Source organism: Bipolaris zeicola, assembly GCF_000523435.1.
Source record: "Bipolaris zeicola 26-R-13 unplaced genomic scaffold scaffold_16, whole genome shotgun sequence".
NCBI lineage: Eukaryota > Fungi > Ascomycota > Dothideomycetes > Pleosporales > Pleosporaceae > Bipolaris > Bipolaris zeicola.
The window spans coordinates 1-24,142 of NW_006912065.1; the positions used below are offsets into that span (position 1 = coordinate 1).

At 52.9% G+C, this 24,142-nt stretch overlaps 11 protein-coding genes across 11 annotated transcripts; 7 read left to right on the plus strand and 4 right to left on the minus strand.

Moving 5' to 3' along the window:
* Window positions 1–358: 358 nt before the first annotated feature.
* COCCADRAFT_33465 (uncharacterized protein) lies at window positions 359–2,029 on the plus strand (the record flags this gene model as incomplete). Its single annotated transcript, XM_007710246.1, has 1 exon — window positions 359–2,029. The coding sequence occupies one exon, from the start codon at window positions 359–361 to the stop codon at window positions 2,027–2,029; it is 1,671 nt and encodes a 556-aa protein (XP_007708436.1).
* Window positions 2,030–2,638: 609 nt separating this feature from the next.
* COCCADRAFT_23085 (uncharacterized protein) lies at window positions 2,639–4,747 on the minus strand (the record flags this gene model as incomplete). The annotated part of the gene is made up of 2 exons (XM_007710233.1): window positions 2,639–4,257; window positions 4,438–4,747. 2 exons carry the CDS (start codon window positions 4,745–4,747, stop codon window positions 2,639–2,641), a joined length of 1,929 nt encoding a protein of 642 aa, XP_007708423.1.
* Window positions 4,748–6,476: 1,729 nt separating this feature from the next.
* COCCADRAFT_33467 (uncharacterized protein) lies at window positions 6,477–7,834 on the plus strand (the record flags this gene model as incomplete). Its single annotated transcript, XM_007710247.1, has 2 exons — window positions 6,477–6,669; window positions 6,759–7,834. 2 exons carry the CDS (start codon window positions 6,477–6,479, stop codon window positions 7,832–7,834), a joined length of 1,269 nt encoding a protein of 422 aa, XP_007708437.1.
* Window positions 7,835–8,815: 981 nt separating this feature from the next.
* On the minus strand, window positions 8,816–9,510 carry COCCADRAFT_33468 (uncharacterized protein; the record flags this gene model as incomplete). The annotated part of the gene is made up of 3 exons (XM_007710248.1): window positions 8,816–9,043; window positions 9,139–9,353; window positions 9,474–9,510. 3 exons carry the CDS (start codon window positions 9,508–9,510, stop codon window positions 8,816–8,818), a joined length of 480 nt encoding a protein of 159 aa, XP_007708438.1.
* A 1,629-nt stretch (window positions 9,511–11,139) lies between these two features.
* Window positions 11,140–12,188, minus strand: COCCADRAFT_85985 (uncharacterized protein; the record flags this gene model as incomplete). Its single annotated transcript, XM_007710270.1, has 4 exons — window positions 11,140–11,354; window positions 11,438–11,536; window positions 11,582–11,985; window positions 12,034–12,188. 4 exons carry the CDS (start codon window positions 12,186–12,188, stop codon window positions 11,140–11,142), a joined length of 873 nt encoding a protein of 290 aa, XP_007708460.1.
* A 1,931-nt stretch (window positions 12,189–14,119) lies between these two features.
* Window positions 14,120–17,119, plus strand: COCCADRAFT_33470 (uncharacterized protein; the record flags this gene model as incomplete). The annotated part of the gene is made up of 8 exons (XM_007710249.1): window positions 14,120–14,236; window positions 14,375–14,474; window positions 14,529–14,610; window positions 14,661–14,707; window positions 14,757–15,083; window positions 15,135–15,953; window positions 16,004–16,171; window positions 16,221–17,119. 8 exons carry the CDS (start codon window positions 14,120–14,122, stop codon window positions 17,117–17,119), a joined length of 2,559 nt encoding a protein of 852 aa, XP_007708439.1.
* Window positions 17,120–17,431: 312 nt separating this feature from the next.
* COCCADRAFT_86000 (uncharacterized protein) lies at window positions 17,432–17,599 on the plus strand (the record flags this gene model as incomplete). The annotated part of the gene is made up of 1 exon (XM_007710271.1): window positions 17,432–17,599. A coding segment is annotated over one exon (168 nt), but the record flags the coding sequence as incomplete, so codon positions are not given.
* A 194-nt stretch (window positions 17,600–17,793) lies between these two features.
* Window positions 17,794–18,537, plus strand: COCCADRAFT_86133 (uncharacterized protein; the record flags this gene model as incomplete). Its single annotated transcript, XM_007710272.1, has 1 exon — window positions 17,794–18,537. One exon carries the CDS (start codon window positions 17,794–17,796, stop codon window positions 18,535–18,537), a length of 744 nt encoding a protein of 247 aa, XP_007708462.1.
* Window positions 18,538–18,672: 135 nt separating this feature from the next.
* Window positions 18,673–19,615, plus strand: COCCADRAFT_1790 (uncharacterized protein; the record flags this gene model as incomplete). Its single annotated transcript, XM_007710217.1, has 3 exons — window positions 18,673–18,727; window positions 18,780–19,495; window positions 19,556–19,615. The coding sequence occupies 3 exons, from the start codon at window positions 18,673–18,675 to the stop codon at window positions 19,613–19,615; spliced, it is 831 nt and encodes a 276-aa protein (XP_007708407.1).
* A 997-nt stretch (window positions 19,616–20,612) lies between these two features.
* Window positions 20,613–21,205, plus strand: COCCADRAFT_33472 (uncharacterized protein; the record flags this gene model as incomplete). Its single annotated transcript, XM_007710250.1, has 2 exons — window positions 20,613–20,644; window positions 20,773–21,205. The coding sequence occupies 2 exons, from the start codon at window positions 20,613–20,615 to the stop codon at window positions 21,203–21,205; spliced, it is 465 nt and encodes a 154-aa protein (XP_007708440.1).
* Window positions 21,206–21,565: 360 nt separating this feature from the next.
* Window positions 21,566–23,371, minus strand: COCCADRAFT_33473 (uncharacterized protein; the record flags this gene model as incomplete). Its single annotated transcript, XM_007710251.1, has 1 exon — window positions 21,566–23,371. The coding sequence occupies one exon, from the start codon at window positions 23,369–23,371 to the stop codon at window positions 21,566–21,568; it is 1,806 nt and encodes a 601-aa protein (XP_007708441.1).
* Between the last annotated feature and the right edge of the window lie 771 nt (window positions 23,372–24,142).

Consider the following 24,142-nt stretch of genomic DNA (forward strand, 5'->3'; position numbering starts at 1 on the left):
ATATCAGATTCATGAGAGACGTTGTGGGCTTGATTTGATAGGGCCATAGTTGATCAGAGTTAGAGAGGTGCGCAAAGTTGGTGGGGTGGCCCGCTCGCTTGTATGGCCCGCTCGCTTGTAAAACACGTTAACCTAGATCGAGCTTAGAGAAGTATTAGCACTTAGCCCTGTGTAACAACGTCATTCTTCCTGCCCACCTATGACAGCGCCACTTGTCCCCAGCCACGTTTCGTGCAGCCTCTCCACTCCTATCTTTCTGTCCCCACCTACATCATCAACATCGCCTCATTAATCGCTCCTCAAAGACTCTATGAACATATACCTAAGAAGACACTAGCATTCTTCCTTTTTTTTCAGAATGTCTTCTCGTGGCCTCCCCGAAGTCCTGATGCAAAAGGTCGACGAATACGTTGACTCGCTGGCGCCCCAGATCCAACCCCGCATTGCGTCTGAACTAGAAGATTTCCAACAAAAAACAATCGATAGCCTCGAAACACAAGTCGTGGATGCCTTTCGCTCCCTTTTCAATCAAGACTCACCTTCTGGACATGGCAATCGTGGCTCATCGTCGGGCGGCCCGTGGAATCTCAGTGATGCAGCACCCGATGCGTACGGCGGACAGTCACTGCCATTTGCAGACGAAATAGCAAAGTTGACCCGCAGCTTTGGACAGATTTCTGATGAAGCAGGTGGGGATTTGCGTGAAATATTTGCACTCACCCAGGGAAATGGCAATCGAGGGGCGCCGGATCAAGCCCGATCTCAAGATGTGGATTTTTCATCTGGAGCAAGGGGGTTCTTGTCCTCGGCCCTGAACGTAGTGCAGGGTAGTTTGGAAAACCGGAATGGGTCTAATGGCGGTGGAGGTGGTCAAGGATTCGAAATCGGAGGTCTCCTCGGCATGCTGTCCAACACTATCAAAGAGGCGTCGCAAAACCCAGAAGAAAAGGCTAGACTTATCAGCCCTGAGATCAAGCAGGTGGTGGGTGAAAAGTTGCGATCGCAGCATGCGCCTATTGCTGAGCAATTCACCCGTATTGCGCTGGACCATATCAAGCGCTGGCTGCGTGGAAACACCAGCTCGAGGGACCTGGGTGAAGGTGCAAAAGCCGAGATCGCAGAGCAAGTAGGCGACTTGGTCAAGGGTCTTGGGAGCCTCTTCGGTAACAAGAAGAGCGGAAACGAAGGATCTGCTAGAGGCTTCGACGAGTCGAGTCGCGATGGCGACAACGGCGGTAGTGGAGGTGGCTTCTCACGCGTCATCAGCGACAAACTGAGCACAGGACTAGCAAAGGTACATCGAGAAGTACGCCTCGAGTTCCGCAAGGTACTTGGACAAATCGAAAAACAGCTTTTCGAACTCTTGCCCGACCAGTTCCAGCGGCCGCTGGAGAAAATCCTCGGTAGTAACCCGTTCGACTCGCAGCTCGACCGCGACGCAGAACCCAATGCAGACCGCGGCTTTGGCGACGACATCAAAGCCAAGCTCCTCGGCAAGATCCGCGATCTTGTCCGCAAAGTGCAAGAGACACTCCGCGAGAGCATTCTCGGCGTCGTCAACGGTGGTCACCGTCGCTTCGAGCGCGAAAGCTGGGTGTTTGTGCAGTCCATGGTGGAGCAAAAAGTCCAGCGGTACCTCCCCGACGTCAAAATCAGCGTGCCAGACGACATTGGCAACGAGAATGTCAGCGTGGGGAGCCCTGTGCAGCAGAACATAGGTGGGGGTGGTGCGGCATACGAACAAAGACCTCCTCATCCTCCTGCTTCACAGCATCAAGAGTATAGACCAGACCAGCAGTATGCTCCTCCGCCCCAATCGTATCACCAGCAATCACCACCTCCACCACAGTACCAGGGTGGAAATTATCCTCCACCGCCACAACAGCAACAACAGCAATACCAAGGCTATCAACAGGGGTATCCGCAACAGGGATATCAAGAGCAGGGACACCAGCAACATGGATATCAACAGCAGGGATACCAGCAACAGGGCTATGGGGAGAATGAGTACCGGAGGAACGAGTACTAAGAGAAACAAAGGAGAGGATGGATGTGAGTACGCGTTTCAGCAATCAAGACCTGAGAACGAAAAGGAAGAATACCATTAAACTGTGAGCTAGCCATAACAAATCACAAAGCAAGTCAAACATGACATGTGCACGAGAAAAAAGATGTGCAATGCTCTGCTGGAATTGCATCAAGCAAGTCCAACCCCTTCATTCAACGAAATATATGCGTAACATCACCTCGTAGCTAGAACCAAAACTGCATGCACAAAGTGATTACTGGCAAATGTTTTGCCGCACCTCAAATAATATTCATTTGCGTTCTCGACGCAAGGAAGGAAGGGGAGAGGAAAAAAAACGACTACATCATATCTACTACGCTTACTACCGAATAAACGCCATGCATGCCAAAAGAAAAGCAAGAGCACAAATCAAGTCAAAAACCCAGTGGTATCATGAGACCTCGCTTTGGACTAAACCCCACTTCCCCATGACACACCGTCATGGTGCGCCAGTTAGGACAAAAAAGAACCCCCCCTCCCCCACGCCCTCTTCCAGCGCAGTGGAAATAAAAATAGCAGTAGCAGTAGTAACGATAAAATAATTATAATAATAATAATTATAACAACTCCTTACCCAGACGATGAAGCAGAGTCTTCGGCAGCAGGCGAAAGTGCTCCAGCCTGGTTGCGTGGCAATGCCTTGATAGCACTGTGCACCTCGCTGCTAGCCATCTTCTGCCACTTTTCCCGAGTATCTTGGTCAGCAAGCGCATCCGCGCCCGCCTCGCCAACCTTTTCATACAGCAAGCGTGATACATCGCGATTCACGTCTGTGTATTCCTGCTTTGAAACTTCTTTTTTTAGGTACAACGGCTTCAAGACTGCAGTTACCATGCGCTGCAGTTCAGCCTTGGTCGAATAGGAAAGTGATGGACGGATAGGTGACGAATCCTTGGAGCGGGGCGGGCTGCTAAGACCAACAGAGCGATGCGCGAGCTTACGGCGACCAGCGCGATCATCGTCTGCGGGCGAGTATGGTGAGTAAGTGGGTGACAGTTGGGCCTCTTTTTGCGCAGGTGACGCAGTGCGAGTAAGATTCAAAGGTGGCGGTGTCGTCATGCCAGGGAGCGTATGATAGACGGGAGACAGTCCTGGTGATGAGTGCTGTGGCGAGCAAGCACGCTCAACAATGATGCGCCGAGGCTGAGGGGCGGCAATCTCCTTATCGCGCTCGGCAAACCGATCCACCTCGACTTCTTGCAAGAGAGATTGCAAGAAGCCAGGAGCAGGGGCAGATGATTCGCCATTTGCAGCTGGTGGCGATGATGCCACAGCAGCTGCAGGCGCATGCGCAGCGGCATTGCGACGAGCCGCCGCCGCTGACGACTCACCATTGTCCACATGCATACGTGTCCGAGGACGCTTCAGCTTGCGCTCTGGCTTCTGCTCGCGAGGCTCCGACTCTGCAGAAGAATCAATAGACTTCCGCTTGCGTGCCCGTCGACTGCTTGTGCTCGCCACACTAGGTGCAGGTTGTGCCTCGGCCTGGGCGAGTTGTTCGCGAGCCTTCTCGAACTGGTTCCATGCGCGTAATTCTTCCTGTGATTCGGGATCTTTTGGCGTCTTTGGCGGGTCGCGATGTAGTGTTCGGTTGATGGGTTGTGCTGTTAGGTTGGAGTTGCGGCGTCTGCCAGTGACAACGTTATCAGTGACCATCTGGAATCGATTGCCTGCTCCTGCCCGCCGCGCTACCCGCATGCGTTCCTCCCATCTGCGATCCTCGCGGCGCGTAACGTCAGACTGGTTCTCAGACTGCTCTTCTTCGTCAAAGGGAAATTCAATGTCGAACTGTAGGCGGTCCCAAACGCTTTGCCAGACTCCTACCCATTCATCAGGGGCTTGATTGTGGCGGGGCACACGGCTTCTACCATTAATCCAGGCAGCAGGGCCTCGGATAGCAGGTCGTCGTCTGGATGCAGCCTCGAGCAAACTGGGGTTCTCGACACAGCCCTGACAGTACCAGGGGCCACGCGAGGGCATCCGGTCAAGCCCGGCGCAGAAGACATGGCATAGTTGCTCACAGCTGTGGCAGTACATGAGTTGTGACGCGTCACCAAACTCATCGCAGACCATACATGCATCATAACTCCCATCATCCTCGAGGGTATAGTCCTCCTCGATGATCATGGATGGATCGATGTCTGCGACTTGCTGCTTGTCCTGGACAGTATATTCGGAAATCTTAGGGCCTATACAAATGTCAGCCGGCAATTCGTCGTTTCGAATCCATGTGATGCGGCGCAATAGCATAAGGATGGGCAGAAGTTGTGTTGTGCTCGACTGACCATTTAGCCAGTAGCCAGGCTACTACCAGGCAACGAAAACAACGTCATGACTGCAGAGCTCCGTAGTATCCAGGACAAACATACCTCCAACGCATGCGCTGAGCTCGACCATGTTGAAACTGGCTCGGCATATAGGGCAGCTGTTCGCTCGCTCGACCCAAGGCTTGAGGCAGTCATTGTGCAGGTCGTGGCCACATGGAAGCAAATGTGCTACCATGTCCTCGTCCTTGACAGAGGATACGACCACGTCTTTGTTCTTGGCATCGTGTTGGAGTCCGGCTGGGACATCAGCACTATTCTCAAGGGAGTTGGTCGCGAGCGGTGGTACGGTGGCGGTAGGGCCGTCGTCTCGGGGGACGAGATCGCCGAGGCAGACTATGCACGTCTCGGCCATTGGTGTCGTGTTTCGAAGTAAAGGAACGAATGTACTCGTCGACGCGATTCATAAGTTGGGAAGATGGTCAGGTAGACAGAGCGGGGACCGTGGTTTAAGTACGCGGACGCTAGTGGCTTGGCCGGCGGATCATTGATCATTCACTACCCTGCAGCAGCCACACTCGACAGGCAGTCGCGCCAACCCCGGAAACTCGTGACAGGTGCTTGGTGGAGGGGCACTAAGTGGGTACAGAGTGCAGTTTGGGTCCGTACCGTCTGATCGTATTCTATGTATATGCCGTCAGCCTGCCCAATTGTCGCAGCCCTACAAGCTCAGTCGGTCTTCAGAGTTCCTTACTGTACCTCACTACGTGTCCAGCTACCCTGCGCGGGTGTGCACATGTGACTTGCCCGCGTCGCTCAGTGGTGAGTCGGAAAGACAAACATGTTTCAGCCAGGCCGCTCTGCTATGCTGCGCTCGCTTCTCCAGATGTAGCACCGGGGCCTTAAAGTGCTTCTGTTATGGGTCCCGACTACTATGTCCAGGGTGGTACTAGAGTCTTCCCAATGTGCATACGCAGTCTTGCAAGGGGAAGGTGATACGGCAGACGACATTGATAATAACCTTTCGAGTCTGATGACCTATTCTGGATGCCGGATGGCCACTCGAGGTGTGCAGATAAGATAGCGGAAGCTACCGCAGCTATGCCCAGTCCTTGGTGCATACTTAGTATCGTGATGCCGTCTCAGGTACATTCTCCGCAGAACTGTCAATGCCAGCCCATGCAATACGCAAAACACGTACGAGTGCGATGCGAAAATCGGGCAGGTGCCGGTACTGCCAATCATTATCTTTTTATCATCATGTTCGGGGAGATTCGCGTTCGATAGCCTTTGTGCGCATGTATCTCTCTCTCTCTCCGCAGACGATAAAGTTGAACGCGTGGCTCTTACTATATTTCTACAGCTATCGTCTTGCGCAACACGAACAATGTGAAGCCTGCAGGCAGCCACTCAAAATCGCACACTAGATCCATTCTAGCTGCCCTACACATGGCCGTCAAGTTAGCGACACAGCAAGGCAATGGGTGGTTGTTGAATCGAAAAAAACATCTTCTAGTCTCCACCAACCGCGCTTGCTGACCAGGTTACCCAGCTCTCTTTGTATGCGCTGCAGCCAATCCGGTAAGAACAAGCGCAAAAGCCGCAAAATCTTGTTTGACACACAATCGGAATCGTGACAACCCTGGTGGAGAAGAAGAAGATGGACAGCGGTGAGGAGAATTTTGCTGCCCGTCGATTCGGAGGGGTATTCTTCGATTCCAGCATCTGTGTGCCAAGCCCACTAACCGCTTGTGACATGGACCATTGTTGCCAGGTACACTTGGACACGCCCCTCAGCTTACCCTTTTTCGAGCAGTCCTGCACACAGCCATATCGTGCATCGCGTCGCTAGACTTTGGTATATTCACACAGGACATCGCATTCGTTGCTTGCGTCGTACTGTTGAGAAGAATGCGCTGCAAAAAAAGGGATGACATCGCCCATGCCGGCGCCTGGTTACCTCGGCATGACCTCAGAGAGTACCAAAAGAAGGGTCATGTCCGATGACAGTAGTCGTAGTCGTGAATGTGAAATTTGCTCCTGTTGATATAACACCATCTCCCTCCACCACTTCATTCCCATCATTTATCCATTCAACTTTCCTGTTTCGAAGCCAAAAAAAAGTAAATAAATTTTACAGCACAATGGCTCAAGAGTCGCGGCAGTACGAGTTGGTGCTCCTGGGAGCCACTGGATACACGGGCAAACTCGTCGCCGAATGGATCACGACACATCTGCCTGATGACCTCAGGTGGGCCATCGCGGGACGCAATGCAAAGAAGCTACAGGGTGTTGTCAAGGAATTGTCCGAACTGAGGCCCGATCGCAAAGAGCCAGGTACGTGACGAAAATGTTCCGTGGTGACAAAAAAACCATGTGACGGAGAGAAGGAAAAAGAAAAGAAAAGAAAACTGACGATTGCCCAGCCATCGAAACCTGCGAGCTCGAGCAATCCCAACTCGACGCACTTGCCAAAAAGACTACACTTGTAATCACAACTGTAGGCCCATTTATGCACTATGGCGAGCCCGTCCTTGCCGCCTGCGTTAACAACGGCACGCACTACCTCGACTCAACGGGCGAGGTGCCCTGGATCTACGACATGATTGCAAAGTACGATGCGCTTGCCCAAAAGAACAAGACCATCATCATTCCAGAGTGCGGCCTCGACTCTGTTCCTGCAGACATCATGGCGTACGTGCTTGCGCGAGAGGTGCGCAAGCGGTACAATGCTGCATGCGAGCGCGCCATCATGACGCTGTACAGATTCAAGTCTGGAATTAGTGGCGGCACCTCGCTTACCATGCTCGAGCTGTTCAAAAACTATTCGCTCAGCCATTTAGCGAAATCAATGCATCCGTACTCGCTGTCACCGGTCAAGGCGGACAAGGTTGCCGCGCCGCCTGCAGGAAGCTTTCCGTATAGTCTTGTTGGCCTGAAGATGATTCCCGAGCTGGGCGGTGTTCAAACCACCGGATTGATGGCTCCCGTTGATGAATGCATTGCACACCGCTCATGGGGCCTCTACCAATCCTCAGGCGACGAGACACTGCAATACGGCCCCCGGTTCCGGTTCAACGAGTACGCGCGCGCACCAAGCTTTTTTGCTGGTCTCGCTCAGAAGGTGGTGCTTACCTCCATCTCCATCTTACTCGCTTTTCCCCTAACAAGATGGGTCGTCGAGCCGCTCTTCAAGATGGTGATTCCCAGCCCGGGCCAGGGACCGTCCAGGGAAAGCATGAAGAAGGACTTTATGCATTACCGTGGCGTAGGCTGCACCGAAGATGGAAAAAAGGTAGTCGCCAATCTAGAAGTCGCTCATGGTGGCTATGCTGCGACGGCCATTACGCTGAGCGCGGCTGCCAAGCTGATGCTCAGGGGGAGGCTTGACCAGACAGAGGCTGGGAGGTTGGGAGGTGGTATTTTGACGCCGGCGACGCTAGGTGACGAATACGTGAATACGTTGAATGAGTTTGGCATGAAGATCAGGGTAGACGAGTAGAGGGAAGAGGGGGCGCGGGAGTCGTGCATGCATCAATGGGGCTCTGCGTGGTTTGGGACTGGCGTCAATATCACATATGGCATCTATCTATTGAATTGAATCTTGCGTTACCATGGCTATTTACCCGCCTGCCGATCGTTTGTGTTACGGGTCCTGCCCTGTCTCTGTCTCCACCCCCCCCCCCCCCCCCCCTGCCCACACATGCCCATTCAATCCCTATCTTGCGAGCAGCCACAAACGCCACGGAGCTACTTCTGGATCTCAACAACAAGTCACATCAGCACCGGAACAAGGTCCATCTCACCGGAGATCCCGCGGGCGACAAGTGCAAGTCCCAACCGATCAAGTCTAACCCTTATCCGGTCTAAAGGGGGAAGGAAGAGGGGGACGGCCTGACACACCTTCACTAGCCTGGACCCGAGAACTTTAACCTCTTCCCAACGGCCTGGCTAACAGGTGTATATGATATCAGAGCCACAATAAAGTGTTTGGGCAATACACAAGCACAGGAATCTGTTTCAGAAGCTTGCCATGTTGTGGCTGAATGCACGCTAGATTTGTAGTTGATGTATTAGTATCTCATCTGATTCAATAACCCTTCAAAAGCACTAAGCAGAAGATTTGCATTTCAATATCAATAACAGCCACCATGCCTTTCAAGGTGGCTGTTTCACCTCGAAAGAATGATGGTATGGCTAGTTCAATGGTAGAGGGCTGTTGTGAGGTAACATGAGCTTGGCCACTGGGAGGTCACTCCGTTCACCATACTACCCATTTATGTCTATAGGCCATTCGTAACTGCAGCTGCTTTTTAGTTAGGGAAAGCTATTCCGTGAGGCACACATTCATGCGGCTATGTGTTGCCTCTATAGCCCTGCAATGCAAGTGTTTTTTTCTCGGAGTGTAGAGCGCATTCTCGGATCGCTTTCTCATCGTACTGACTTTGACGGGTTACCCAATCGAGTATAAATGCTGCCACGTTCATGACTCTCCTCTGCCGTTTGATTCCTCCTTGACTAGGCCAGCGTCGTTCTTTCGCACGTCAGCAGGCCCCTGTTTTGCTAAAGTCTCAATCATCTCCGCAACCGCTAAAGCTTTCTTGCGGTTTGCCTCTTCGTCTGCAGGATCGGCGAGAGTATCAAGGCCACCGAAGAGCCAGAGTTCCTGTAAATCACGGATGAGGGTCGAGATGTCCTGGGCGGTCTTAATCTATCCGTTGGTGTTAGCAGAGCATTGGTTGCACTGTTTGCGAGGATAGCAACTGTGGGCAATGCTTTGAGCAAAATCACGCGCACATGACCTACCAATGCAGCGCTTTGTTCTTTGATCAGTAGCTCCTTGTGTGCCGAGGTTGAGTAATCCAGTGCAGGCTCATACTCGGTCTTATTTAGTACCGAGGAGTATTCAGTGGCTTCGTGCATCTTGACAGTCCGGAGTATAGTAGATAGATAGCCATCGCCGCCCCAGGGGTCATCTCTACGATTGTCCACAATGGACTTGCATAATGCTTCTGTCTTTGCTGAGGTAGCATCAGTAAGGACTCGATTCGAGGTATTGGGGGGATATGATGACTTGGGCGGCCAGGTTGTGTTGCTACACTAGCCCCACGCCTGTGCGGGGAAAGACTGGGGAAACATACCGAGGAGCGCCTCTTTTGTGCGCTCTGACGGGTTCATGGTGGCGTATTGAGACACAAGAGAGGTAAGGATGGAGGGCGGAGTATGAGAGGAAGGAGCTCCAGTCAGTCACGGTTGCCAAGCTCCCAAGCCTTATCGATAGCAGGCCCAAGGGCGGTCTGTGCATCTCGCTGTAAGTAAGGAAGTAGTGATTGTCACCAAGCATTCGGGATTTTCATGGCTCGTGCGGCGGACAGGGCTGACCATGCAGCTGTGGTGGGGCGGCTGCAGTCGCTTTCGTATCAGCAGCATGTCCTGTTTTCCTTCTATGCTCAAGTTACACATGGCCCGAGATAGATGAGATGATGCCAATTCATGGCTTGCTGGATTTGCCATGGCAGTCTTAGTCGCATTCTGATCAAATCCGGTTGTCGTAATGCACTACTGACTGGTTCCTGGACATGACGTGCTACAGGGTTCCTGGTGTGTCGCGAATCTGGGACCGTAGAATTAGCCAATTTAATCCCCGGCTATAGTGCTCTGGACCAGGTCATGGGGAACATGGCGCTATCTATTTGTCTGCCAGTAGTCCTCCTGATGTGTGCTCGGCAAAGTGGTGGAGAGTTTGACAAATCACTAGCGAGTCAACTTTCAAGGTGTCACGTACCCATTTGCTGGGCGCATCGAGAGCTCGCGGAAAGGGGATTTTTACCGCTAGGCCAAACGTTGTTGCGGACGTTCAACGGACGTTCAAGCGGGTCGCGCAGTCGGCACCATGTGCTAGTTAGCTTGTGTTGTGCGTGCACCGCCGTCAGAGACCCCGAACCAGTTTCCGCCCACATGCACGGCGTCCAAGGGACTTTTTTGTGTGCTTTTTCGTCGGCAGACCATGTGGAAAGCGTTTCGGCATTGGGCCCAACTGCCGATGCTTTGGTGTCAAACGTGCCCTTTCCAGGCCCAGCTGGATACGCACTTGGATACTCTCAAACTTAGCAAGCTGCAGCCGTGAGCACGTTCTCCTTTGCGTGGCTGCCTGGCCTCGCGATGGGCTCGGGAACGCCGCACCCTGACACCAACCTCTAACCTATTCGAGGCGGCTGTCATGGTGCCTCTGGCTACAGTTGGCCCATCGTCGGGCTGGATTTGGCAGCATGCTATTATTGTGGCCGGGTTCGGAAGGCGTCCCGTGTGTGGCTGGTGGCTTGCATGGCCCTAGCATGCCCGAATTCCAGAACAGGGGACACGTACTTACTGATTGTGTGCTCTCAGCTGCGCCAATATTCCGAAAGCGCTATCAAGGCTTATGTCGAGAACAACTGCGTTAAGCGAGGCAATGCGGGTTGTGCAATTGCCGACATGTACATTGTTGCGTGCGTGCTATCTATGTATGTGTGTAGCTAGTCGTCAGCATTGGCGACAGAAAACGCTCAGTAATCTCGCCTACTGGAACACGTAGGAAAACGCCAAAACTCCCGCGCTATTTATGCCCCCCTGTAGTCGCTCAAATCCAACAGGCTCATGATGCAGAAACCAAACCGGCGCCAAAACAAGGCCGAGTATACTGTGCGCCGCTATGACCGTAAAAACAAAAGAAACACTCAAGGAAATATATCTTTGTGGCCCACGCGGCCTTGTATGTACATGGACATGGAGAAACAAAACAAAAACATGGTGCAAGATGGGTAGTCGTTAAACAAAGCAAAGTATTCGTCGTCGCGAAATTGTGTGCCACGGGCTGCGGCTCTTAACTCGTTGGGGTTTGGAGTGGGAGATGGTTGGTGGTGATGATGATGATGTTGAAGGCGACGACTGACGTGCGGATTGTTGTTGTTGCTGTTGGACGTGGCTTGCTTTGTGGGATTCCAGACTAATCACTCGGATCTTTGCGGGCTTGTCGTCATCATCTAGGTCGTTGCTGTCGTCGGATTTGGAGGTTTCTGTGTGGCGTGTAAGTAATTTCATAGATTGGCAGGAATAGGGTGCGTACGAGAAGAGGCTGAGGTAGAGGTTCGCCTCGATGTCTGCCTGGATGTTTGCGTCGACGTCTGTCCTGAGGTATGGCATGGAGTTTCCTCGGAGTCTGCAACTGTCAGTCCAACATGACGCGTAGAATTGAGTTTGCCCTACATACCGTCTGCAGATGACACAATCGAAAGCGGGCTTCGCCTCTTCGTCACAGAAGACCTGCTACTTGCGGGTTGATATGATCGCGGACGGCCGGATGCAGGCGAGTGGAATGCGGGCAACGCAGGCACTGGAGGCACATCTCTCGCGAGGTTCAGCTGTCCACTATCGATCTCGGCAGACAAGCGGCGTATGACTGCGTCGATGGATTGATCTTGCTTGCTTCTCGACTTGAGGCTACGAGCACGGTCGCCATTTGGCGTCACTCCGCTCCTGGCGCGCAAGGCTGGGTGGATGAGGTCGGGAGACTGGTCGAGTTTGCGTTGGAAAGCTTCAGTCGGGGGTTGTGCAGCAGTCAGGCTCCTTCTTGCAGCTTGGATTCTAGCCTGGACTTCATGGGCGCCGACAGATCTCCGGTGAGCCTTGAGTCTGGCCTGGACTTGGTCGGCGCTGACAGACTTTGAATCGGTTGCCGGTAGAGGGTCGGCTGCTATGGGCTTTGAAAAGTTTGGACAAGGCGCAGAGACTGGTCTGGGTGGCTTTGTGAGGGCGGCGGGGGGGAATGGCTCGATGGATGTGCTTTGTGGCTGGGTCAAGAGGGACAGATTCGACATTATCATTGCTATGGGTGAGATTGTACGGTGCAAGATGGATGCAGAACCGGAGCAGGCGGGACTGCAAGAGGCAGCTCAAGGGAGCAGGCCGTCTAATCTATAGTGGATAATCATGTCTCAACAGACGGGCGGGTCGCGCTTTGATAGCGTGGTAACTGGGTTTGCGCCCATGCGCCGCTGCTTCTAGCGCTTCAGATACGGCACCGATGCTCGAGGCGCAGGCTGGAGGGCTGAATAGAGTTAGCAAGCGAAGATAACGACCCACGACTGCTTGGCGCCCGGCCAGCACAGCTCAGCTCGCAAATACAAGGGAAATGAATCTGGCCGCACCACCAGCCATGCGAAAACGAATGCGGCAATGACCGCGGGCGTGTGGCGCCATGCTGCACGCCTGGCCATTGGCTGCCCCCACGCGCCTACGGCCTAATTCTGTACGACGAGGCTCCAGACGGACCAAAACGAACAGAATCCATAGTATCCGTCGTGCTCGGGCTGGCCCTTAGTAGTCCAGAGGCTGGCGAAATGGACATGGCGCATGTACGTGGTATGTATGGGGAAGCGTTTGGCTACTCTAGGCCAGGCTCGCCATGACGCCAGCCGGGGTAATAGCGATGGCACTTGTGCTTTTGGTGGCGAGTCGCCATGTAGTAGGTATAGACTGTATGTACTGCATGTGTACATGGCTACGTAGGTACGTACTTGAGTACATGTGTACTAGGTGCATGGCTTGCCAATACATGGATGGGTGCACACGTGCTTTTGGCAGTGCGGCAGGCCAGGTGGCTCCAGCTCGTCCAGGTTGTTTTGGACAATGTTTGATAATGACGATGCTTTTGCGGCTATATTAGCAGTACTATCGAAGTAGATGTGTACGCCGTATAATACCTGCATCTCGACGGGACCACAGCCTTGCAGCACTGCGTCCATGCAGAGCGGGCCGGGCGAGTCGATCGCGTGGCTTGGCCGGGGACGTCATGAAAATATCCCAGGGGAATCTGGGGGCGGCGTGCGAGTATTGGATGGCGGTGAGGTGAGTTGCAATCGCGCGAGCTGCGAGAGTGAATGGGCATGAGGAGCGGAGTGACCGGATCATACACGGACTGTCTCCTTTGGTGGCTGCTCCGCTGCTGTTGCTCTTGCTGTCGGCAGCACACGACGGTACGCACAGTGCGTGGGCGCGTGGGTGAGTGGATGCAACGACGTGACAAGCGACAGGCGGGCGCTGTCCATACCATGTACACCACCATGTATGTACATGTACATGGACCTGTGTAGGTACAACAAGATGAACGAGCACTGCGTGGTGTTGATGAGCAGCAGTGAAGGGCATTGCGTCAGTGAGGCGAGCGCGCATCTGGCCATGGGCGGCGACAGCTGCACTCATTCCACACGCTCGCAGCGCTGGACAGCTGCAAAAGCACCCCCCGCAACCCGCCGCCGCCTCGTGCCCTCGCCCACGCAGCCATCGCCGCTATCCCCAGGGTTCAGCGTGGTGTTGAGGCTCTGGTGCCGCCACTCGGGTCTAGGCTCTTATCTTAGTGCATGCACTGTGCCCAAGCCCGGCCCTGTGCTCTCCCGCTTCCACTTTGCGACCCACGACGCGCCTGCAAAAGTGTCCGAGGCTGATCACCTTGCCTGTCACGCCGCCATCGCAGACTCCCCGGCTTACTGTTGCGCGCCCACGCTGGCCCATCGTCGAGTGTTCGTCTGTCGCGTCCCCGCTGCCGCGCCGCTGCGCCAGCCTACAAGCGTCGCCGAGCCTCCTCACCCGCATCTGCCAGCACCGCATCCACCACAACACCACGCCGCCCCCCATCTCCCCCCATCGCCGACGCTCCCCCGCTCTCCTGCGCAAGCCATCGCAACAGCGCGCTGTCCCTCCGGAGGGTCCTCTGCCCTAGCCGGAGACTGTCGACACGCCGCCCCCGGCTATGGCAACCGTCGCACCACCACCGGCGAGCGAACGGAAGCGCGTCAAAGTCTACGAGCTCAAGAACAATGACTGGTTCGACAGAGGCACCGGCTTCTGCAAGGGTGTTGTAGCAAATGTACGTCTCCCCACCCCTCGCCACAACACCTCCTTGCTACACGTGTAGCCCCATTGCGCCCGCGCCTGCGCTCGTGTCCACACCTACACTCACGCCCATGTCTGCCGCTCACACATGCTAACTGGCGTCACTCGACAGCAGGAGGAAGCAAGGATTGTAGTCTTGTCCGAAGACGACCAGTCGCGACAGCTCCTCGAAACGCGCATCTCCAAGGATGATGGCTATCAGAAACAGCAAGGTATGCGCGTGCTATGCGCTACCCAAACACAAGCCGGCAGCTAATCCGCCACAGATACCCTCATCGTATGGACTGAGCAAAATGGCACCGACATGGCCCTCAGTTTTCAGGAGCCCGAGGGCTGTGCCAGCATATGGTAGGCATCCACTGCCTCGGTCAATTGAGCACCGCGCTGACTCCATACAGGGACTTTGTCAACGAAGTGCAATCGCGATTGCAGACTTTAGCGCAGGGTACGTTGGATCCATCCACATAGCTTCAAGCAGGCTAATGCTGACCCAGACGATGGTCTTTCAGACGATTTGGACCATATTAATCCCATACTTCTCCCAAACCCAGATCTCGGCAACCTTCACGAGATTGAAAACCATATGCGCGCTGCAAACTCTACCCCAGGAGGTCGAGAAGCCCTCGCCAAATTCATCCTTGCTCAGGATTACATACCGAAACTGATTCCGCTTGTCGACATGGCCGAAGACCTCGAAAGCGTATCGGATCTCCACCGGCTATGCAGCATCATGAAGATGCTCATCCTACTCAACGACACTGCCATTATCGAATACGTAGTGACAGACCCCGTTGTCCTGGGAGTTGTTGGAGCTCTAGAATGTTAGTGTTGCCACAGACAACCTTGCCTCAATGCTTGCTGACTTCTTGCAGACGACCCGGATTTTCCCTTGCACAAAGCGAACCACCGACAATACCTCGACGACGAATCCAAATTCAAAGAGGTTGTCAAGATTGAAGACGAGAATATCAAGCGGAAAATTCATTACACTTATCGCCTACAGTACCTCAAAGACGTGGTGCTTGCACGCATCCTCGACGACCCCACCTTTAGCGTTCTCAACTCCCTCATCTTCTTCCACCAAGTCGACATTGTCCAGCACCTTCAAGCAAACGGCCCCTTTTTGAAAGAGCTTTTTGGCATCTTCTCGCCCAAGGAGCAGAATCTCTCGAGAAAAAAGGATGCAGTCTTGTTCATTCAGCAGTGTTGCGCCATAGCAAAGAGCCTGCAGGCAAATGTTAGGGCGCAGCTTTATCAAAACTTCATTAGTGGTGGCCTGTTGGAAGTCATACAGTTTGCGCTCAAACACCAAGATGCTTCAGTTCGAGTAGCAGGCACAGACATACTTGTGTCTTTGATCGATCACGATGCTCTCATGGTGCGCAGCTACATTTTCAAGGCCATTCAGGAAAAGACCAAGCCACTTACCGATACCCTGATTGAGTTACTTCTGATTGAAGTGGACTTGGGAGTCAAGGCGCAGATGGCAGATGCGATTAAGATTCTGCTAGACCCCAATGCCAACTCGGCGTCGATAGAGGCGCTTGGGCGAACTAACAGTGACTTCCTTGCTAAGATGAGGGGTCAACTTCCGTCCATACCGCAAACTGACTCTTTTATTCAAAATTTCTACGACGAGTCTGCACGGAAACTCTTCCAGCCTCTCAAAGATCTCGAAGGCCGCGAGTCTAGTAAGTTGAACTCTTGGTCCCTGTAGGCGAAGATGGCTAACATTGTTCAGTGGAAGATCTATCAATGCAAGAAGTGTCATTATACGCCCACCTGGTCGAGGTCCTTTGTTTCTTCATCCGTCAACATTCTTTCCGCAGCAAATACTTCATTCTATCCGAAGGCCTCGCAATGCGGGTAGCACAACTTATGGCCTGTCCGGAGAAGCATTTGAAACTTAGTAGGCATCTTCCACAATTGTTTCTGTCTTGTTTACTGACTTGTCCCAGCTGCGCTCAAGTACTTCCGCACTGTTCTCGGTTTCCACGACGAAACACATAACCGCCAAATCATCCAACACCACCTTTTCGAGCCCATCTTGCAGATCCTATTCGATACGATGCCTCGCGACAATCTCCTCAACTCGGCATGCCTGGAGTTGTTTGAATTCATCAGGCGCGAAAACATCAAGATGATTGTTCAGCATCTGGTCGAGATGTACAGGGAGAGATTACAAGCTGTCACCTATGTCGACACATTCCAAAATCTGATCCTCAAGTATGACCAGAACCATGAGCCAGTCACTACTCAGGAGCTCGACAATTCATTCACAAGTGTGGACAGTGACACACCTGCGCGACATCCCGCAAATGTCAATGGTGGCAAGTGGGGTCAAGGCTTGAAGGACGTAGATGCGGACGAGGAAGCATACTTCAACACATCAGACGATGAGGATGAACAACTTGCCACTACTGGCAAAATCGCCCTCAATGGAGCATCGCCGGTGCGCCCCCTCGTTAATTACCCGGATGACGACGCCGACGATGCCGATATGGATGATCTCACTACCGGGCTGCCGGCCTCTGTGCACAAGATTTCAGCAGAGACGCAAACCCCAGAAACCACTCCATCACCAAACTCTGCTTCTGCAGGATCGCCGCCGGAACGTATATCCGAAAAGCGCCGTAGAGAAGAGGATGAGGAGGATGAGCTTCTTGCAAGCATCTCCACATCTGCAGGTCCAAAGCGCCGTGCTTCAACATCAAGCAACGCAAGCTCAGGAAGCCTGCGGAACTTGCGCCGGAAGTCGCCCAATGTCAATGCCGGCAAGGATGGTGGTGGAACACCAAAGAAGATCTCGTTGTCCATTCCACTGAAAAGTAGTGGTGAGGGAGGCGCGGGCGAATAGTATCGCACGCCCCCGTTCTTAGACGAAGATGAGCTGCAAGGGAGAAGGAAAGGCTTCCCATCTTTGCAGCGCGATGCGCTTTAAACAATCCTAAAAAGATACCCATTTGGAAACTCGAGGAGACACAGATGACGTTGTATGAAATGGGTGCGTGCGGGATTTTTTGGCTTCTTCTTGCAAATGTGTTTCAATAGGGTAGCGGCATTGCGAAAGGTGTAATTATCTAGGCGTTCAGTATCGTCGCCCTTCCCGGCGAGCGAGACGGGTTGGGACTGTGGCATGATGGGATGATGCAGCGCTGTGTGTCGGGCCTATCACCGTGCGTTTGGGTGTTTGGGTTTTCTGTGCATGATCAAGGGCATCATCCGGCCTGTGTATTTTATATCTCGTAGTCTTCGTTCGGGAATGCCAACTCGTTATCGAAGTCACTTCATGTTCTTCTATGGTTCTGTTTCTGTGAGCATGGCTGGCTATGTCTAGACGGTATGTTTGGCAGGTAGGACTGACGTTGAAAGTCACGTTCCTTCGCGTCACTTAGCGCGTTTGGCCCCGCATGTCTTTCACGTCGATATCACGACCCACGTCTATGCCTTCCGCTTATTTTTCGTCTCGACGCTACATTCAATTGTTTCTGATACTCTAGAGTCGTCTTGGTTCTAGAAAGACGCCACGCAATGTCTAACGAGCATCCTTCCGTCAATCTGGACACATCAACTACATCAAAGAAAAATTCAGCCACCCAGGAACAAGACGCATCATCTATGCCACCTAAACCCCCAACACTCACTTTGATACTTGCTGCCACGCCGAGTCTCGGCATAGGAAAGGATGGCGTCTTGCCGTGGCCCCAACTCAAAAAGGAAATGGGCTTCTTCGCACGAGTGACGAAGCGTACGTCGCCCTCTGCCTCAGTGGAAGGGCGCAGGAAAATCAATGCCGTACTCATGGGCCGCAAGACATGGGAAAGCATACCGCCTAAATTCCGGCCTCTCAAGGATCGCCTCAACATAGTCATCACCTCGAAGCCAGAAGAATTTGCAAACAAGCTAGACAAGAAGACAGAAGTCGAAGGCCCGCTTGTATGCTCTGGTATCCTCGACGCCATTGCTCAGCTTGAGCGCGAGGACAAGAGCAACTTACCGTCTACAGACCTCGAGATTGATAGAATCTTTGTTATTGGTGGGGCTAGCATATACCGAACGGCGCTTGAACTTCCGCAAACGAAGCGTGTGTTGCTTACTAAGATCGAGAAGGAGTTTGAGTGCGATACTTTCTTTCCTATTAATTTAGATGAGACAACAATATGGAGGAATGCAGACCGGGGCGAGATTCAAGAGTTCACCGGTGAGAACGTTGAGGAGGGTGGGATTGAGGAGCAGGGTGTCAGGTTTCACTTTTGCATGTATGAGCGAGAATAGACTGGTGAAAGTGAAAGGAGTTAGAACCTCCTTTGCTTCACTTTTCCAAACGAACATAAAAATCATCGACTTAGCCAACCCTGCACTCTCCACGATCTCTATCCACCCTGTTCCTTCCTGATTCTCACACTCGACATGGCTCAGGATCATTCTCCCACGCGATCGGTGTGGAGTGAGCTATGGCAAGAAAGTACATTTATACGCTTTGCTTCGTAATTTACAGTCAACTAACCTCGTCTTAGAGCCTGCCTTGTACATCACACTGAATTTTACTACAATCATCAACGATACTCTTTTGTCTCTACTCCTGGTCTCCGTTTGCTCTGTAGTCTACGACACGTTTCGCTTCTGGATCGGCAGACGAACTCGCCAGACATACCATTGCGAGATCGTTGATGGCAGGGGTGGGAATTCAGCAACTGAATTCCTAGACAAACTCGTTCGCGACACCCGTCATTCCCCTGTAACTGTCGCTACCAAAGCTATGCTCCACTCTGCACTCTTCTTCTGTGTGCAGTACATGACTTCGCAGGGTATCGCACAGATAGCGCGGTGGACAGCTTCTTTTTCCATGACAAACAAGAATATGAAGCGACGGTGTAGCCGCTTGCTTGACAGGGGGATTGAGTGCTCTGCTGTACTTCGCTACCATACACCTCTCAACATCACAGCTGCCGTTATTCTTCTATGCATCATTCGAGGCTTTCAACTACACGTCAAGTCGCCCAAGAGTCGGGCTCAAGATATCAACTACAGCCCTGGCTTCTTGAAGCTTCTCTCCAGGTGTCGATACATTGCGCAGACGGTCCTCGCCTTACCAATCGCGGTTACTCACATGTACACTTGTGTTTTGAGGGGGACGCTGTGGAAGTATACGAAACTGCTAGTCGTTCAGGCGTCTGCCTCATGGGCCATCTTTGTCACAGGAAATTTGATGTGTTTGCTTGCTGCACTACCTGTAAGTACACTTTCTGGGGTGAGCAGTATCCTAGGTGGAATAGAAGCTGACGAGCGACAGGATTTCCAAGGTACTATGGAGGCACTAGAAGAGTCGGGAATCACAGGTAGTCGAGGATGAGAAGATGGGGTCATCTGTGGTGAAAGCTTAACACATGGATCATACTATGTACGAAAGCTTCGCATGCCGTCCTGGAAAAGAACAAGCTTGTTTGATCAAGCAGAGTAGATGGTTAGCCTGCTTCGAATGAATACATCTATGACACACCAAAGAGAACAAGTCCGGATTTGTCCGTTCTAATGTCATCACGTTATCGGTCAGCAAAGCTGTCGTCATATTGCCGAGGAATCACGATATCCACCCGCAGTCAATGCTCGGTCTTGTCTTTGAGCTTAACTTAACCCCAAAAATCGCCATTCTTCTTGTTCGTTTTTTCTCCAAATTTCACCTACTACTCACCTGCATCAACCACTTTCTACTACAAGACACCCTTGAACACCCTGAACAGATCATATCCTTACAACAAGGCGGTTGGATGATGTAAGGAAATCGCTTGGTGACACGATCTCGCAACCCTCAACGCTGCTTGGCCGCCTGAATTCGCAATGGGAACACTTTCTGTCCGACGGGCACTGCAAACACACCCTATCCGTCCAGCCACACAGCACACAACGCTGTAAAACATATGTAACCCCAACAATACAGAACACTGTACTACGATGTTTTTCCGCAGCATAGCTGTACGGTAGCAATCGGCAAGAATGTTGCACCGAACGCATGATGGAGTCTTGCTGTTTAGCATGGAGTCGGGGGAAACCAGCGCCCGCAGCCCCACCGAAACTGGTCCGCGTAACACGACTACTGAACAGGTGGTAGCTTTCCCACCCCCTTTGCTTTCAAAGCAACAACATTCCACCGATTTCCACATCGATCCAACGCCTCCAAAAAAACAATTAAAAGAGACGTATAAGAAGGGCTGAATTGGCTACCTAACGTTGATTGTCCACGATTTTTTTTCCCTTACGAAGATTTGGAAAGGGCAACTCTCGACTACGTAGCGAATAGACGAACGTGAAGAGATACATCAACACCACCAACAACAACACCAACAGACATCATGGCCATTATCCAGGTTCCAGACGAGTACGGGTACGTACCCATCATCCAATTGCCTCCCCTCTCACCCCCCCCCCCTTATCTCCCCAACTCCCGCACCACCAACAACAAGCCCATCCATCAACCCTCGCCTCTCCCACCAGCTAACCCTCACGCCCCAGCTACGTCCTCGGCGCCGCCGTCTCCACCTTCTTCATCGGCATCTGGCTCGGCGCGCGCGTAGGCTCCTTCCGCAAAGCAGCAAAGATCCCGTACCCCTTCGAATACGCGTCGTACGAACAAGTCCAAACCGCCTCCCCAGCCTCCAAATCCGCCATGCTCGCCTTCAACGCCGCTCAACGCGCTCACCAGAACTTTGGCGAAAACCATCCTACCGCTCTCGCTGCTATGCTCGTTTCCGGCCTGAGATTCCCAATGGCGACGGCCGCGCTCGGGCTTGCGTGGAGTGTTAATCGCGTGTTTTACTCGGTGGGGTATACCAGGAGTGCGGAGAGTGGGGGTAAGGGCAGGTATTACGGTGCTGCGGGTATCATGGCCCATTATGTTTTGGTGCTTATGAGTGCTAAATCGGCGTATGATTTGATCATGGCATAGATGCTGCAGGAGAGGCGTCCCTTTTTCCAGGCTAGGGATATAGATCTAGTACTATACCAACGTTGATTCTTTTTTTCTGGGGTTATGAATATACCTGCATGATCAGAGTTGATGTTGCAAAAATGACTCATTTTTTTTTCTGGAGAAATCACTGTTTGAATAAGGAGAATGGTCACTTTGCATGTTGCCTCCGAGGAGAAATGAATACCGCGGTTATGACTCCAATCACGTATCCTGTTCAAAAGGAGATTTGAGACGAGTAGACTCGGATATGTTTTTCATTTTCTTTTCTAAAAAGATTCGTAATCATGTAAGTCGTGAGGCATACAAATTCGTCAAGAAAAGTTTTTGACAGTCTCATCAAACACCGTTTGCGGTAACGGCGCGAACAGCAACACCCTCGATGCGCTTCTTGTAAGTCGTCATCTGGTGCTTGAGCAAATCTCCATATACAACTTTCCTCAGCATCTCATCGTCCACCGTCACAGCTTCGACGTCGTCCTCGCTCTTAGTCCCTACTCTCTGCCGCAATACGACCAGTCGGCCGGCAGGCGACAAGGTGCAGGGCGGGATTGGCCAAGCGGGCAGTGAAGATGACGAAGATGATTGAGTGTTGTTTGTTTCCAACGAGATTTTCGATCCTCGTGAGAGTCGTGCAGCAAAGCCATGTTTGGATCTGGATTTTGGCGGGGATGAAGAATGTGAGCGCGAGACATTGGTCCTAGACGACGACGCCGTTGCAGAACCAGAGCTCGAGGCCATGGTGGGTGCAGGACTGGCATACAGCTTGAGCAGGCTTCGGAGCACGCTCTTATCAGCTCTCGGTATAGGGTCACCTTCGTTGATGAAGCTGTAGAAAAGACTCTTTCGGTGCCGCTTGTCTTCGGGCTTCTTGAGCGGCCGCAGACTGACTGGCGGCGCACCAAAAGTGATGCAGTGCACCCGCTTGAAGAAGCTGGTGAGGTAGCTGAGTTCAGACTCAACCTTGGTGCTCATCATGTGCGCGTATAGCAACGCGGCGACCGCTCCGCCTGCGGAGTGGCCGGTGATGAGCAAACTACAATTAGAGCGCGCAGGGTTCTCTTGTAGCAAAACTTTGAGCCGCTCTGCGACTGGCTTGATCATCTTTTTTGCGACATAGAGGAAGCCCGCATGGCACAAGTTTCCTGGGTCATCGAGAAACTTGGCCGGACTGCTTGGCGCAGAGTTGTAGTTCACGGCCCAGTCCATGAATGTCTGACTTCCGCGAATAGCAAACACGATCGTGTTCAGCTCTTCGACAGGTATAGATTTTAGGACCATGGCTTTGGTGCCGCTACGCCAGTCGGCAGGGATGTGTGTCTCCATTTCAGAACTCTTCTTGGTACCGGGAGGTAGGTACGCCTTTTCAGAGTACGTTGCCGCCAAGCACAACAAGGGATACGTCGGTAGATACACTTTAAAAGGGGGTAAATGCGGTGGCAAGCGTGAGTTGGAGTAGAGCCATACTTTTGAGAAATGGTTTGATCCTTTGTCACTACCAGGCTTGGGAGAAACCTCTTCCCGACCATGACGTCTACCTCCGCCAAGCGGCGGGCTCGTTTTCACGGGCTCCTCATAGTCCATCTGGTCGCCAAACTCCATCATCAAATCTTGCTCTTTACCGCTGAACTGTTCGTCATCGATGCTAGTAATAACAGAGTCGAACTTTGAAGTAATGACGTCGTATAACGCTGCCCCACGGCACAGAGTCTGCATACTCTTGGTGGCGACAGCAGCCGTGGGCCGCTCGATGCAGTTGGTAGTCAGCTTGTTCATCCCCTTTCCAGCCGTGTCACGCAAATTGGTAAAAGACCTCGTAGCCATGCGGTCAAGACTATCCCATTGCTGCTGAAAAGGACCCTGACCGCGTGACTCAGGAGGTGGTGGGGAAGCAAAGCGGATAGTGGATTGGCTGGCATAAGGCTGAACAGGCTGGGGCGGAGGAGACCAATACCGCGGCACATCTTGAGGATAAGCCCCGGGCATTTGACCGTAATCCGAGCGCTCAGGCGGGCTCGCAGAATAGCTGTGGTATAGGGGTGGGGATGTGCCAGTAGATTGGGAATATGAGCGCTGATGTGGTATGTACTGGGGCTGGCTATGAGGGGTAGCCTGGACCGGTGGTGCATGGTCTTGCAAATACATGTCTGGCACGGGAGGCGAAACATGAGGCTTCTTGGACGAGGAGCGCGTCCTCGAAGCCCTGGATGACGAATGCGAATGCTTCCTTCTGCTCCTGCGCTCTGGGTCGGTCGCGTGGGCCATGGTGTGGGCGTGGTGGGAAGAGTTGTTATGGTGTAGATCTGGCAAAGATGATTGGCGAGGCGCCGCTATCGCGTGCAGGCGTTGGTGTTCTTTCAGCGCGATTCACGTCGTCTGCCGGATCGCGACGTATGCCAAGGCCTAGTCATAGCCGCTCCGTGCTTCTTTGACGTTAGACGATCAAGGCATCCATGGCGGGTGTCGATGTTTGTTCTTTGACGGTGAAACGAGTGTAAGGGGATCTGGGGTGGTGTACTGGGACAAACAAAGGCCGAGTCACAGACGGGGCGGCGGGGAGAGAAGGCTCTGGAGTCTGGATGGGCGAGGCCGGATGTTAAGGGCGGGTGGATGCAGGTCCAAGCAGCAAGCCGCGGCACCGCCATAGCGCTAAGCCTCTTACGGCCACACCCACCCTCTCGCCTGTGATTGGCCGGCCGAGTCTTGCGCTGCACAGACCACGTCATGCAGCTGGCACTGCATTGTATCCACTCCACTCTCTGCACTTCTCAAGAGCCGGACGACACGTCGCACCAAGTCCGAGGCCGACAGTATGCTTTGGTCGTAGCGTCACTGTCGGTGAGAGCTTCGCTTGTTGATTTGCCTTGCGTTCCTGGCGGGAAGCCCTCCCCGTGGCCCTGATCAACGGCCGACCTG